General features: G+C 57.3%; 1 protein-coding gene across 3 annotated transcripts in view; it reads right to left on the reverse strand.

Moving 5' to 3' along the window:
• LOC144934873 (ELKS/Rab6-interacting/CAST family member 1-like) overlaps positions 1–14334 on the reverse strand; it is a 78137-nt gene that overhangs the window by 24123 nt on the left and 39680 nt on the right. For all 3 annotated transcript variants that reach the window (XR_013637213.1, XR_013637212.1, XM_078861121.1), the window contains one exon: positions 12782–12942. Coding sequence is in view for 1 of the 3 variants with exons in the window: in XM_078861121.1 (XP_078717247.1) it covers positions 12782–12942 (161 nt within the window). In the remaining 2 variants the exon portion in view is untranslated. The remainder of the gene's footprint in view (positions 1–12781; positions 12943–14334) is intronic.

The following is a 14334-nucleotide window of genomic DNA, read 5'->3' on the forward strand; positions in this document are numbered from 1 at the left end:
AGTGCAGAGAGGGAGGGAGAGTGAGGGAGAGTGCGGAGAGAGAGTGATGGAGAGTGCAGAGAGAGAGTGAGGGAGAGTGCAGAGAGAGAGAGAGTGAGGGAGAGTGCGGAGAGAGAGTGAGGGAGAGTGCAGAGAGAGTGAGGGAGAGTGCAGAGAGAGTGATGGAGAGTGCAGAGAGAGTGAGGGAGAGTGCAGAGAGAGAGTGAGGGAGAGTGCAGAGAGTGAGGGAGAGTGCAGAGAGAGAGTGAGGGAGAGTGCAGAGAGAGAGTGATGGAGAGTGCAGAGAGAGTGAGGGAGAGTGCAGAGAGAGTAAGGGAGAGTGCAGAGAGAGAGTGAGGGAGAGTGCAGAGAGGGAGGGAGAGTGCAGAGAGAGAGTGATGGAGAGTGCAGAGAGAGTGAGGGAGAGTGCAGAGAGAGTGAGGGAGAGTGCAGAGAGAGAGGGAGGGAGAGTGCAGAGAGAGAGTGATGGAGAGTGCAGAGAGAGTGAGGGAGAGTGCAGAGAGAGAGTGAGGGAGAGTGCAGAGAGAGTGAGGGAGAGTGCAGAGAGAGAGTGAGAGTGAGGGAGAGTGCAGAGAGAGAGAGAGGGAGAGTGCAGAGAGAGTGAGGGAGAGTGCAGAGAGAGAGTGATAGAGAGTGGAACGGGGGGGTGGGGTGCGAGGGAGCGTGTGGGTGAGCGAGGGACGAGTGTGTGAGTGAGACAGAGAGACTGAAGAGGGAGGCACCGTGGAGGAGTGGAGAGGGAGTGTGAAGGAGAGTGTGGGGGGGGGGGAGTGGAAGATGAGTGAGAGAGAGAGTGGTAAAGATCTAATCTAAAGAGACGAGGTAGACGAGAGGGAGGAGGAGGAGGAGGGAGAGTTCGGGGAGAGTGAAGGCATGGTGCGGTGGGGGGGGGGAGAAGGAGATGAGTCAGACGAGAGGGAGGATAGACGATGCAAGAGGAGGAGCGGAGCGCGCAAGTCGACGAGGAGGAGGAGGAGGTTGTCACGCGTTGGCAGGTGACTTCACTGTCTGCCACAAACACTTTCATCAGCAGCACTGCCCCCAACACTTCAAAGCGCTCTCCGCATTTCCCTGCCCTTGCCCTGTGGCCCAAACGGGGCAAGCGGTGGTGGGGAATCTAGCGGCGCCATGCACCTGCCTCGTGACCTCCCACACCTGCCTCGTGACCCCCCTCACCTGCCTCGTGACCCCCCTCGCCTGCCACGTGACCCCCCTCACCTGCCACGTGACCTCCCTCACCTGCCTCGTGACCCCCCTCACCTGCCTCGTGACCTCCCTCACCTGCCACGTGACCTCCCTCACCTGGGCTCCCGTGGATTATTTGGCTACCACATCCATCTCGCCTCATTTTGTCCTCATGGCCAACGCGTTATTCCTATCAAGCTGTTCATAGCATTGCAGGATTGTAGGGTACAATAATAAAATCATGACTATGACTGGCACACCTTGCACACTCGTGCTAGGTAGCTAGGCCTTACGACGATAATCACTTCTTCAAGCCAGCCCGGGAAGCATTCCGGAAAATGCCGAGTGAGAGAGACAATAAGCCCCACTCCCATTAGACCGACGTTCTGCGTAAGGGTCCTTCTTCAATGGCCCCTCTGCTCCGCGTGGCAGTTACAGATGCCATCGATGCGCTTGGAGTGCATCTGAGTTCGTCATATTTAGTGAAGCCTGGGAGTGACAATTATTCTAATGGTCTTCATCGCCGCAATCCAGGGAAGCCGAAGACGCTCGGATGTTTGGCCCCCGCACTCCACGAGGAGTGATCGGAGGGGACCGGAGACACCGGAGAACACCACGGCGTTGTATACGAGGGGGAGACACTCGAATCACCGCCGCACATATAGATGCAATAATCCATCACTGTTCCTGCCGTATGCTGATCACATATGCGGGGTTGAAAATCAGCCGGAGCTATGCGGGGCTGACCACGAGAAAATTCCTCACAGCCCACATTGCGCTCTCATAGCGGGGGATTGGCGAGGGGGGAGGTGGGGGAGGGGGGAGGTGGAACCTGGGCAGTGTCCCATTAGAAATGAAGCCCTGATATTAGATTCAACGACAAGTCGTGCCCATATATTTGTCTGTGTAGCTCCCCTCTAGAGAACGTGGGTGGAAATCGCTCGCTCGCGCACACGGACTGCGAGCGAGCGAACCGCGGGCGCACGCGATGCGATGCGATGCCCAGGAGGGTGACCTCACCAGAAGGAGCACGCATTCGCCTGCGATCAGCATGATTCACCCCTCCATCTCCCCCGCGTCACCCCGCTCGCCTCTACCTCACCCCCTCAGTCTCACCCCGTTCACCCCCCCCACTCCCCCCCACCTCGCCCCCACCCCCACTAATCTCCAGACAGGGGCGGTGTCGGGATTATCTTCGTCTAGGGAATTAGCTGGGATCACCCAGGGCCCTCGACTACTGCCATTCCCGCACCCCGCACAGCCGGGATCCCACGCCCTGCACACGGGGTCACTGCACCCTGCACGGCGGGGTCACTGCACCCTGCACACGAGGTCACTGCACCCTGCACCATGCACTCTGCACACGAGGTCACTGCACTCTGCACACGAGGTCACTGCACCCTGCACTCTGCACACGAGGTCACTGCACTCTGCACCCTGCACATGAGGTCACTGTAACCTGCACACGAGGTCACTGCACCCTGCACACGAGGTCACTGCACCCTGCACGGCTGGGTCACTGCACCCTGCACACGAGGTCACCGCACCCTGCACGGCGGGGTCACTGCACTCTGCCCAGATCTTTCAAGGATTTGTGAGCTCCTCACACACTCCAGCCTGGTTAAACCCAGGATGGATCGTAGGCAGGCCCAGCCTGAATGTTTCCAACCGGCGAAGATGCTCCATTAAGGGGGTCCACGTTTCAGACTCACACACACTCAGACTCACACACACACTCAGACTCACACACACACTCAGACTCACACACTCAGACTCACACACACACACACTCAGACTCACACACACTCAGACTCACACACACTCAGACTCACACACACAGACTCACACACACAGACTCACACACTCAGACTCACACACACTCAGACTCACACACACAGACTCACACACACACACTCAGACTCACACACACACACTCAGACTCACACACACTCAGACTCACACACACACACACTCAGACTCACACACACACACACGCGTGCTTGGCACTCCACAGGAAAGGCCCCCAGGACGCGGTGTCAGATACATTTATTTAATTTCAAAGTTGTTCCCCCATCCCCTACGTCCATACCTCCCCCATCCCCATCCTCCACGTCCATACTTCCCCCATCCCGTCCAGCCCCAACCCCCACTCCCCTGAGCCCTCCACCGTTAAACAAAGCTGCTTCGATAGTCACGGACAATCCTCGACCCTGACCTCATCCATCCCAATATTACAAGAAGGTCTATCGCCCGAAACGTCGGATGTTACCATGAATGTTTCCGTTTTGGAACACTGTTATTGACTAATGTTCGGAGTGTCTGTCTCTGTGTGGGTGTTCTTCTTTATTTTTTTGCCCTGGGTTACGAACCCCGGCCACCCGGGTTCGATTCCCGCTCACGGCCACCAACACTGGCGACGATTCTTTGAACCGGTCCTGGGCCTCCCCTAGGTCGACTCAGCCTCAAATGATTAACGAGGTAGATTAATGGGGCTGGGTTTGTTGCTGGTCACCCACTCTGCCCCCACCCCCTCGTGTGTTGCCGTTCCGCTCTTCATGGGTGCTACTCGCTAACAGCACTTGCCCCAAAAGTCTGTCAAAGGCTAGACGGGGGATCTTTGTCATTGTGCTGGTGCACCACTACCGACGCAGCCGCACAAGCGACGTTCGTCTCCACCAAAGTCGTCGGCGAGTCTCAAGCTCCCTGTGTGAGGAACCCCAACCCCGCAGGTGTACTCGACAGTGTCACACTCCAAACTCCGCACAGATAGAGTCGAGAATCCAGCGCTCAGCTGACATGCATTACCATTGGTCCCCTCGCAACCCCGAGCCGACAGCACCTGGTATTCCCAGACCGTCTCCCATATAAGCCCAAACCAGGTACAACGCCTGCTCGGCTTCCGAAATGTTGGTGTTGAGCTGATACACTCATCCTCAACGGAGCTGATATCTGATGCTAAGCAGGGTCGTACCTGGTAAGTAAGTACAGTGATAGTGTAATATCAGTGTTTTAAATTCACCTCGGAAAACCTCACTGAGTCTCAAGATTGCTTTCGAGGAGGGTCCTGCTATAAACTTGGAAATTTAGCCAAATCCTCCGAGGAGAGTTCGTCTGCGTGTGGGAGGAGACTGCAGAATCCGGACATAATCCGGCGCGCGCGCTGGCACGCTGACGTGCTGTGTAAGGGGAGAGTGGCAGAGAGTGGGAGAGAGTGGGAGAGAGTGGGAGAGAGTGGGTGGGAAGGGGGGTGAGAGACAGGATGGGCAGGGACGTGAGAATGGGAGAGCTAGAGAGAGAGGGTGGGGAGATGGAACGAGAGACTTGGGAGAGATGAGATAAGAGAGTGAGATGGGGAGAGCGGAAGGAGAGAGGTAGGGGCTGTGGACAAAACGAGAGAGCCGGCAGAGGGGAGAGATAAGAGAGAGGGGAGAGAGATAAGAGAGAGTGGGGAGAGTTCGAGAAGGCGGGACGGGCAGCAGAAGTGGAGAGGAGATAGATGGGGGAGAGAGGGGGGGCGTCGACAGTGCGTAGATAGAGGAGAAAGATGGAGGGGAGAGAGGGAAGAGCGTGGAAGGAGAGCGGAGAAAGAGTGGGGAGAGAGAACAGAGAGCCAGGGAAGTGATGGAGGGGGGGGGGGACCGGGGTGGATTGTCACGGCTCTTGGCGGGATTATGCACCCCCAGCCTCTGAGGACTGCTGCTTTGGAGAGTCAGAGGTCAACCCCAAATCACACGGCGATGTTTGGGTTACGAGATTAGTCGTGAGTGTGCGCGCGTGTGTCAGAGTGTGTGCGCGTGTGTCAGAGTGTGTGCGCGTGTGTCAGAGTGTGTGCGCGTGTGTCAGAGTGTGTGCGCATGTGTCACAGTGTGCGCGCGTGTACAAGTTGGCCTTCGCAGGCACTCGCTCACAGCACTTGCCCCAACAGTCTGTCGAAGGCTATCAAGGGGATCATTGTCTTTGTCTCTCGGGATCGTGAGCGGCAGGGTTGGCAGCGCAGTGTGAACACTCGCGACTCACACCAAGAACCACGTGTCTATGTTCTCCCTCTGCTCTGCATGGATTTATATCATCCCGCACTGTGCGTAGCCAACCCCGTGCTAATGGGAGGTCCGGGGGAAGAAGGACAAACTAGCACACAGCACAAAGCAGTTTGGAGGAAATGAGTCAGACGCTGTTGCTTTTGTCCTGCTGGTGACCCAAGTCGCGATCGCAAATTAGACTCTACCCTGGTCTCTCGGGTTCCCACCTGGTTCAACAAAATCCACTTTCAACTTCATTTGTGTCGGTGTGCTGCTCTGTCTGTGTGTGTACCTGTGTTGCTGTGCACGTGTGTGTCTGTGTGGGTGGGGAGCGGTAGTGGAGCGGTTAGCGCTACGCTGCGCTACGAACCCGGCGACCCGATTTCGATTCTCGCTCACGTCTAACACCAGTGACGAATCTCTGAACCGGTCCTGGTCCTCCCCTAGGCCAACTTAGCCTCAAATGTGTACCTCGTGCGGTGTGTAAACATCACCAGCCTTCAATCTCGATTTGAAGTTGCCGTGACTGCAGGGATCCATACTCTTCGGTTCTTTCGGCAAAGTCACGTGGGTATAATTAGTTGTATTTTATACCGACGTCACTTTACGGAAATAACCAAAGAGAATCACCAGCCTTCAGAGGTGCTCGCGAACAGCACTTGTCCCAACAGTCTGTTAAGGATATAGGGAAGATCTTTGTCTTTTGTGCGTATGTATGGTGACGTATGTATGGTGACGTGTGTATGGTGACGTGTGTATGGTGACGCGTGCTTATATCGGTGGAGGGGGGGGGTAGCAAAAGTAGGGGGGGTCATTGGGGGTCCATCAGCCGTAATTAATCACCCATCATCACGTGCTTGGACCTCATCACGTAGCTGCCGCCAGAGTTCGTGACGCGACCTCTGCCGCCTCCGATCACGTGCCTCCCCCCACCACCCCCCTCATCCCCCTCGTCCCCCCTCATCCCCTAGGCGACCCCTGCTTCGCACATATGGGCGGGCATCCTCTGCTAAGACCCCTAATCTCACCCCGTCCCGGGGACCCACGACTCTCGGCTTAGCCGCAGCCGCCGCCGCAGCAGCAGCAGCAGCAGCCACGGCGCTCCTCCTGCCTGAGCGGATTGAGATGTGAGCATCGGGTCGGATCGGGGTCGGGATCGGATCGGGGTCAGGACGGGGTCGGATCGGGATCGGGGTCAGGACGGGGTCGGATCGGAATGAGATCGGGGTCAGGACGAGATCGGATCCTGATTGGGATTGGAACAGCATCGATCCCTATGGGGTCAGATTTTGGTCAGGACTAGGCCAGGCTATAGTTGAGACCTAATCGGATATGGGTCAGATTGAGGTCAGGTTGCGTTTGCGCCAGGTCAGGCAGACATACGCACGTGTTAAACATACACACGTGTTAAACATACACACGTGTTAAACATACACAAGTGTTAAACATACACAAGTGTGTGCACATATTGGGGAGACCAAGGTGGCGAAGCGTGGTGCTGGGCACCCACTCCCTCGTGCGCCTTGTTGGCCTTAATCGATGCTCGCTAACGGCATTTCCCCCAAAAGTCTGTTCAGGATATGGGGGGTGGGGGTTTGTCTGGGTTGTGTGCGCGTGTGTTTGTGTGCTCTGTTTTCTGAGCGCGGATTACGCTGCGAAAGTTTACTCAGAAAAACAACCGCTCCACGTTTTGAGCAGCCGCTGCCTCTCCTCTCCCTCCCTCCCCTGCACTTCCACTCAATCGCTCGGGGAAATCTCATTACGATCAGAGGTCCCACCTCATTCCGACAGAGTCGCTCCCACGTGGCTGCCTTCGCGTGCTCGCAGAGAGAGCGCTTCAACCAATACCGAACTCACCCCACCTCGAACACCACCTTCCCTCCCTCCTCCTCTCCCCCCATTGCCTCTCTCTCTCATCCCTCTCCCCCCCCCCGTCTCTCACCCGTACCTCTACTTTCATCACCCATCCCCTTGGTCATCCTTCTCGCTTGCCCTCTCTACTCTCCATCCCATCCGCCCTCTCTCCTCCCATCCCTATTTTTTCTCTCTCCTCTTCTTCCACCCCCCTTCTACATTCCCTCTCTCCGCCATCTCCTCTCTTCTCCTCTCCGCTTTCATCATCTCTACTCTAATCATCCCTCCCCTACTACCCCTCCTCCTTGCCTCTCGTAGTCTTTGAGACTCCTAACTTTCACCCCTCGTCTCTTTTATCCCCACTCTCGTTTCCTCTCCCTGCCTTCATTCGAATGTCACGCAGCATTGCCCGTCTCCACATTCACGTCGCTCGCATCGACGCACGCCATTGCACACGTGACACACTGACCCGGGCGACCCCTGTGAGACTTACACAGGTGAGAGTCAGGTGGGAGGTGAACTACAGGTGAGGGTCAGGTGTGGGGAGTAGGGGTGGGGGTCCTGGCAGAGGTGAAGGATTTCATGCTGAAAGAACCCGCAGGAAAGCTCAGCCACACCGATGCGCTCCCTCTCTCTCTCCCCCACACATTCGCGCGGCTAGCATCAGTGGCGAGTTATATCTGAGCCGGCCCTGGGTCTCTGTTCCTCTTCAGCCCACCCGCACGCGTCCTGAGAACAGCTGATGAGAGGCGAGAGACGAAGCGCGCTCCGTGCCAGTGGAGGCAGAGAGAGAGAGGGAAGGGGAGAGACAGCGCAGGATGACGCGGCGGCGGCAGCAGCGACATCGGAGAGTTCGGAGGTCCCAGCCGGACACGGGCAGCCGGGGAGAGGAGCGGGCAGTGGGGGAGGACTCTGCCCAACGACTCACACAGAGATCCATAGACTCACACATAGACCCATAGACTCACATAGAGATCCATAGACTCACACAGAGACCCATAGACTCACACAGAGATCCGTATACTCACACAGAGACCCATAGACTCACACATAGATCCATAGACTCACACAGAGATCCATAGACTCACACAGAGATCCACAGACTCACACAGAGATCCACAGACTCACAAAAGAGATCCACAGACTCACATCGAGACACACAGACATAGGAATGATTGCACGAACAGATGGGAGGCCTCGTCGCAGGAGTGAGCGGTGGCAGAGCGCCGCCCACACCGCGAGAGTGCGCAACGCGAGAGGATTCGCTCGCTGCTCGTGGACACAGAGAGAGAGAGAGTTCAGAGGTGAATGGGGGAGCGGGGGAGGCGAGGGCGGGGTGGCAGGGGCGGGAGGTAGGGGGGGCTACCCCACTATGGGAAGTGGCGTCCACCCTGACCCTGCCGCTCACCCCTCACCCCGCCCCTCACCCCCGCCCCTCGCCGCAGTCATTAATTAGGGCCGGGATCTTATTTTAACCTTTGATTGGTGATAGCGGGGCCGCGCCGCGCAGATGAACCCCTTCACTCACAGCGCCCATGCCTGGCCCCCTGTCGATGTGCATGTTTGCCTTGCGCCATTTCTTTTTCTGTGTGCGTGCGTCTGATTCTGGCTCGGTAAACGAGGGAGCGGATAGCGTGTGTCATATACAAAGATAAATCACCCCCGTATAGCCTCGAACAGACTGCTCGGGCACATGCTTTTTGCCAGTAGCACCTATGAAGGCCGGCACGGCACACGAAGGGGTGTGGTGGCCAGCACCACGCCCGACCGCCTTTGTCTCCCCCAGTGACGATGTTTGTACACCGCACTAGGTACTCGTTTAAAGGTTGAGTCGACCTACGGCAGACCAAGGACTGGTTCGGACATTCGTCACCGATGTTGGCCGTGAGCAGGAATGGAACTCGGCTCGCCGGGTTCGTCGCGCAGCGTGGCGCCTTTGTCTCCCCAGTGGCGATGTTTACACACCGCACCAGGTACTCATTTGAGGCTGGGTCGACCTAGGGCAGGCCCAGGACCGGTTCAGAAAATCGTCACTGGATGTTAGTGGCCGTGAGCGGGAATCCAATTCGGGTCGCTGGGTTCGTAACGCAGCGCGCTAGCCGCTACACACACACAACACATTAACATAAATAAACATATACAGACAAAGATCCCCCGTATAGGCTTCAGCAGACTGCTGTTGTTCGCGACTAGCACCTATGAAGGCCGGCACGTGTCTCGGCTGTGACCTGGCAGTGGGCAGCACACTGCGCCGCGAACCCGATCAAATAACAATGGCACACGCACACACACGTGTTCACACACGTGTACACACGTTCACATACACACGGTGGCGAGATGCTAACTCCCTCGCCTGGTATGCAGGAGGTCGTGGGTTCGATTGCGACCCTGACGCCTGCTGCTGTGCATTTACTCCCGTGGCAGTTTCATCAGCAGCAGTAGCAGCAGCAGCAGAAGCAGCAGCAGCAGTCAGGGTCAATCCACTGCTGGATGAGGGCTTCCCCAAGGTCACCGCCGAATCCTCGAACTCACACGGCCATCCGATGTCAATAAATATAATCGACAAAGGCCCTCCGCGCGAGCCGTCCACTCGGACGCGTTCCATTCCTTTACCCGCGCGGCAACATCCACGGCCATTCACAAAGCTCCCCAAGGCCGCCTCCACAGCCAACGGCAGCGGAGTCTTCTCTGGGAAAAATAAATAATGGGGCTGGGGGGGGCTTTGTGGGAGAGACTGGGGGGGGTGGGGGTACAGTCCCCGCTGCATCTTCATCACAGATTCTACCGCGAGATCGCTGCTTCTACTCGCCAGGCAAAGCAACCCCCCCCAGCGCCACCACAACGGCGACCGCCGCTCCCACTCGCATTCCCAAAAACTTCCAAAAACTCACAACCTCCACCACCCACCCCGACTCGTAATAAGAACCAGAGGCGGTTTTAATAAAAAGTACCGAGGCGAGCCAGGCAGCCTGCTGTAAATTTGGAGCAAGGGGCTGGCGACAGCGGCGTTTGTGTTTGTGGCAGTGTTTGTGTTGTGGCAGTGTTTGTGTTGTGGCAGTGTTTGTGTTGTGGCAGTGTCTGTGTTGTGGCAGTGTCTGTGTTGTGGCAGTGTTTGTGTTGATTAGAAGCGCGCGACACGCGCCCAGTGCCGCCGCCGTCGACGCCGCCTTTGTTCTCGAGAGAAGTTGCTGATGCGCAGCGCGTAACTTCTTGTCACTGGGGGGGGGGGGGGCGGTGTGGGGGCTGGGGAAGGAGGGGGTAGAGGGGCGGGGGGTGTTGAGGTTTCCGCTGCAAGGATGTTCCTGTTGGAATCACCAACCCTGAACTCGTGACCCCCGCGTGCTCCACGGTGGGCAATGCGGAGAGGCACGAGGCCACGTGGATGTGGAGAGGTGCCCCCCCCCCCGCCCGTCGCCCCTCCCTTCCCCCGCTCCCCACCGTAAGCCCCCCCCTCCTCTCCACCTTCAGCCCCCCCCCTCCCCACCTTAAGCCCCCCCCTCCCCACCTTCCCCTCGCGTCCCGTGGGAGTCTCCGGGTGGCGGAGGCCGAACCCCCGGACGAAGCAAAGTGGCGCGCGGGTCACGTGACGACAGGTGCAGCGACTCGGAGCGAGTGGCTGAGTGCGTCACTGAGTGTGCGTAGGTCAGCTCGGCCTCAAACGAGTCTCTGGTGCGGTGTGTGTAAACATCGCCACGAGGGAGACAAAGGCGGCCGGGTGTGGTCCTGGTCAACCGCCGACTCGTGTGCCCGTGCCGGCCTTCATAGGTGCTACTCGCTAACAGCACTTGCCCCAACAGCCTGTTAAAGGCTATACGGGGGATCTTTGTATCATGCGTCTCTGTGAACGTGTGCGTGGCTATGTGGGAGTGCTGCTGCAGTGGGTGGCGCGCTGCGTGGCAAAACTGCCAACCAGAGTTCGATTTCTGCTCACGGCCAACGTCAGCAGTCCTGGGTCTCCCCTAGGTCGACTCAGCCTCAAATGAGTACCTGGTGCAATGTGTAACATCACCACTGGGGAGACAAAGGCGGCCGGGCGTGGTGTTGACCACTCACCCCCTCGTGTGCCGTGCCAGCCTTTATAGGTGCTCGTTAACAGCACTTGCCCCTACAGTCTATTAAGGCTATACGGGGGATCTTTGTCTTTGTATGTGTGTATGTATGTCCGTGTGTATATATGTGTATGTATGTATGTTCGTGTGTGTATGTATTTCCGTGTGTATGTATGTCCTTGTGTATATATGTGTATGTATGTCCGTGTGTATATATGTATGTGCTTATGTGTTGGGCGCAAAGTGTGTTTCGTGTTAAGGTGTCCGGCGCAATGGGAGTCCGTCCAGCATCCTCAGATCGCATTAGGCTTGAGCCGCTTTACTGAGATCACGACTGGCAGGGGCCTAGCCGCCCCGTGACAGAGACGCGCGCGGCGTCTGAGCGCTCACTTATCACGTGAAGCAAGCGCCCAAGCAGGGGGCCACGTAGACCATCGGTGGAATTCAGAGACCATCACAGTCCATCAGAGACCACCAAAGACCACCACTGTCCATCAGAGACTACCACACACCACCACACACCACCACACACCATCACAGCCCATCACAGCCCATCAGAGACTACCACACACCACCACAGCCCATCAGAGACTACCAGACACCATCACAGCCCACCAGAGACAGGCAGAGACCATCACAGCCCATCAGAGACCACCAGACACCACCACAGCCCATCAGAGACCGTCAGAGACCGTCAGTGGTGAGCACATTGCTATGCACTCAGTAACGCGGCTTCGATTACCGGCAGTGACGAATGATATCTGAACCATTCAGAGTGAGCTCCCCGGGGTCGCTGGGGGGTTCGGGGCGGTGGAGGGGGGGGGGGCAATACCATATTTTTCACATTTTGTTATCGCTTCTTTCCTTCTGCCAGATTTCACAGCAGTTACACAATCCACATCAGACCTCCGAGGGTCCGATCTTGAAGCCTCATCCCAATATTAAATCGTCTCCCACCCATGGTTCCTCCCTCGGGGGAAGCGCTGGGTGTGAGATCTGGAAAGGAGATACTGCCCCCCCCCCTTTACACCCACCCACCCCCGCCCCCCTAGCACGGGCGTCGCACGCGATATCGGGGCCATCGCCCATCTCGCCGTGCGGTTGTGGCCGAAGCTGCCAGATGAGTAATGCCTTCCAGACCGTGATGAAGATGGTGGTGGTGATGAACGAGCTGGCGGAACATTGAGACGCATTCCTTGTGCCACGCGCGTTGGCTCCATCGTCAACATCATCGCGGCAGTGACCAACATCAGCGTCCTTGATTATCAATAACATCATCATCGTCGCGGCGTTCATCATCACAATAGCGTCTACATCAGCAGCATCGTAACGGAAGCGCTCATCATAATCATCATTGATCATCAAGCGCCACATTCATCAAGCGCCACGTTCTACCATATCTCCGTGTCCTCGGCATGATGATGGCGGTGGTAGTAGTAGTGGTGGTTGTGGTGGTGGTGGGAGACAAATGCGGCCGGGCGTGGTGATGGCCACCCACACCCTCGTGTGCCGTGCCGGCCTTCATAGGTGATCGCTAACACCACTTGCTCCGACAGTCTGTTGGGATATGCGAGTGATTTTTGTATTTTTCTTTGATGTTGGTGGTCGTGGTGATGATGGTGGTGATAGTGATGATGGTGATGGTGACGACGCGCACCAATGCGGCCACCTTACTTCATCTCGAGGACCTCCTCGAGCTGCCTCCTGCGCTCGGCCCGCAGGCTCGCCAGGTGCGTCTCGCGGTCCCGCAGCGCCTGCTGCGTGGCGCCCAGGCGCGAGCGCGTCGCCTCCAGCTCGTGGCGGCATCGCTCCAGCGTCACCTGCAGCTCCTCCACCTGCACCGCGGTGACGGCCACAGAGATGGGGGGGGGGGGCGGGGGGGGGGGGGCGACACACGGGGGCTGAGAGGGGTCTACGTGGGGTTGTTAAAACTACAACTAGACGATGTGTATTTAACCAGGTGAGCCCCATTGAGCTGTATAGCTCTTTTCATCAGAGCGACCTGGCTATCACAAATGACAGCTCAACGCAAGTGGCTCATCATCACGTGGACATTCATAGCAGGAAAAGACTCGAAGCGCACGCCGTTTCTAAATTCGATGGGAAAACCCGAAAGACCCGGAGAAAAATGCATGCGACCACCTGGGAGAGAGATACATGCAAACTCCAAATATACAGCAGGCGTCAGGGTCAGGATCTAACCCATAACCTCCTACATACCAGGCGAGGTAATTAACATCTCCTAGTCACCGTGGTGCCCCTTGTTTAAAGGGGGTGCAAGGGGTCCCTCTCCGCGTGGGGTGCCACGTGTCGGGGAGCGATCCGCAACTTCCCAACTGCCTGGTAACGGAGTAACGGGGTAACGAAGTAACGGGTGATCGGGTAACGCGATCATCGGGTAACGGGGTCACGGTGTAAGGAGGTAACGGGATTTTATTTGGCAGGATAATTCTGGACTCGGAGAGAGCCGCGTTGCGATTGATTTTCGGCCGATTGCGATCTCGGCGCGAGGAGCAGCTCTCGGATTGAACTCTGAAGCGCACCGGGAGTGAGACGTTACTTATTGATGTATCTCCACTACACGAGTCACGGAGTGTCCCCCTGTGCATGGGAGCCAGCTCCGGGCACCGGGCTCCGGGCTCCGTGAGACTGACAAAGGAAACTCCGAGATCGTTCGCGAATCCCGCTCGGGTTGTGATCACTGATCGTGCTGCTGATGATTCGGATGAAACCAACGCTACCGCTGATGCTGCCGTTGATGCTGCTGATGGTGATGATGGTGATGATGGTGCTGATGGTGGTGATGGTGGTGGTGGTGGAGTCACATTGACGCGAGTCGCGCGCCAGTAAAATCACAAGCACGCGGCGGCCTGACCCCCACGAGCGGCACGTCACGCCGCGGCTGCTACCCCTCGCGGTACACAGGGAGCGGGAGACAAAGGGGGTCGCGCGCATTGACACAGCCCTGGGTGGGGGATGCTCAGGCAGCAGTCACTGCGCGGCAGAGGCGAGCACGGGGAATAGGGGGGGGGGGGGGACAGGACAACTCGACCATGGTCAGGGGCGTGGAGCGGTGGCGCAGCGGTTAGCGCACTGCGCGATCAACCCGGCCTTCCCAGTTTCGATTTCAGGCCACGGAGAGCATCAGTGGAGAGTGATTCCCTGTACGTATGTTGAATGTATGTTGTATGTATGTTGAACTTCTTTCGCACCGTATGTTAACCGGT

This window comes from Lampetra fluviatilis, chromosome 11, assembly GCF_964198595.1.
Source record: "Lampetra fluviatilis chromosome 11, kcLamFluv1.1, whole genome shotgun sequence".
In the NCBI taxonomy this organism is placed as follows: domain Eukaryota; kingdom Metazoa; phylum Chordata; class Hyperoartia; order Petromyzontiformes; family Petromyzontidae; genus Lampetra; species Lampetra fluviatilis.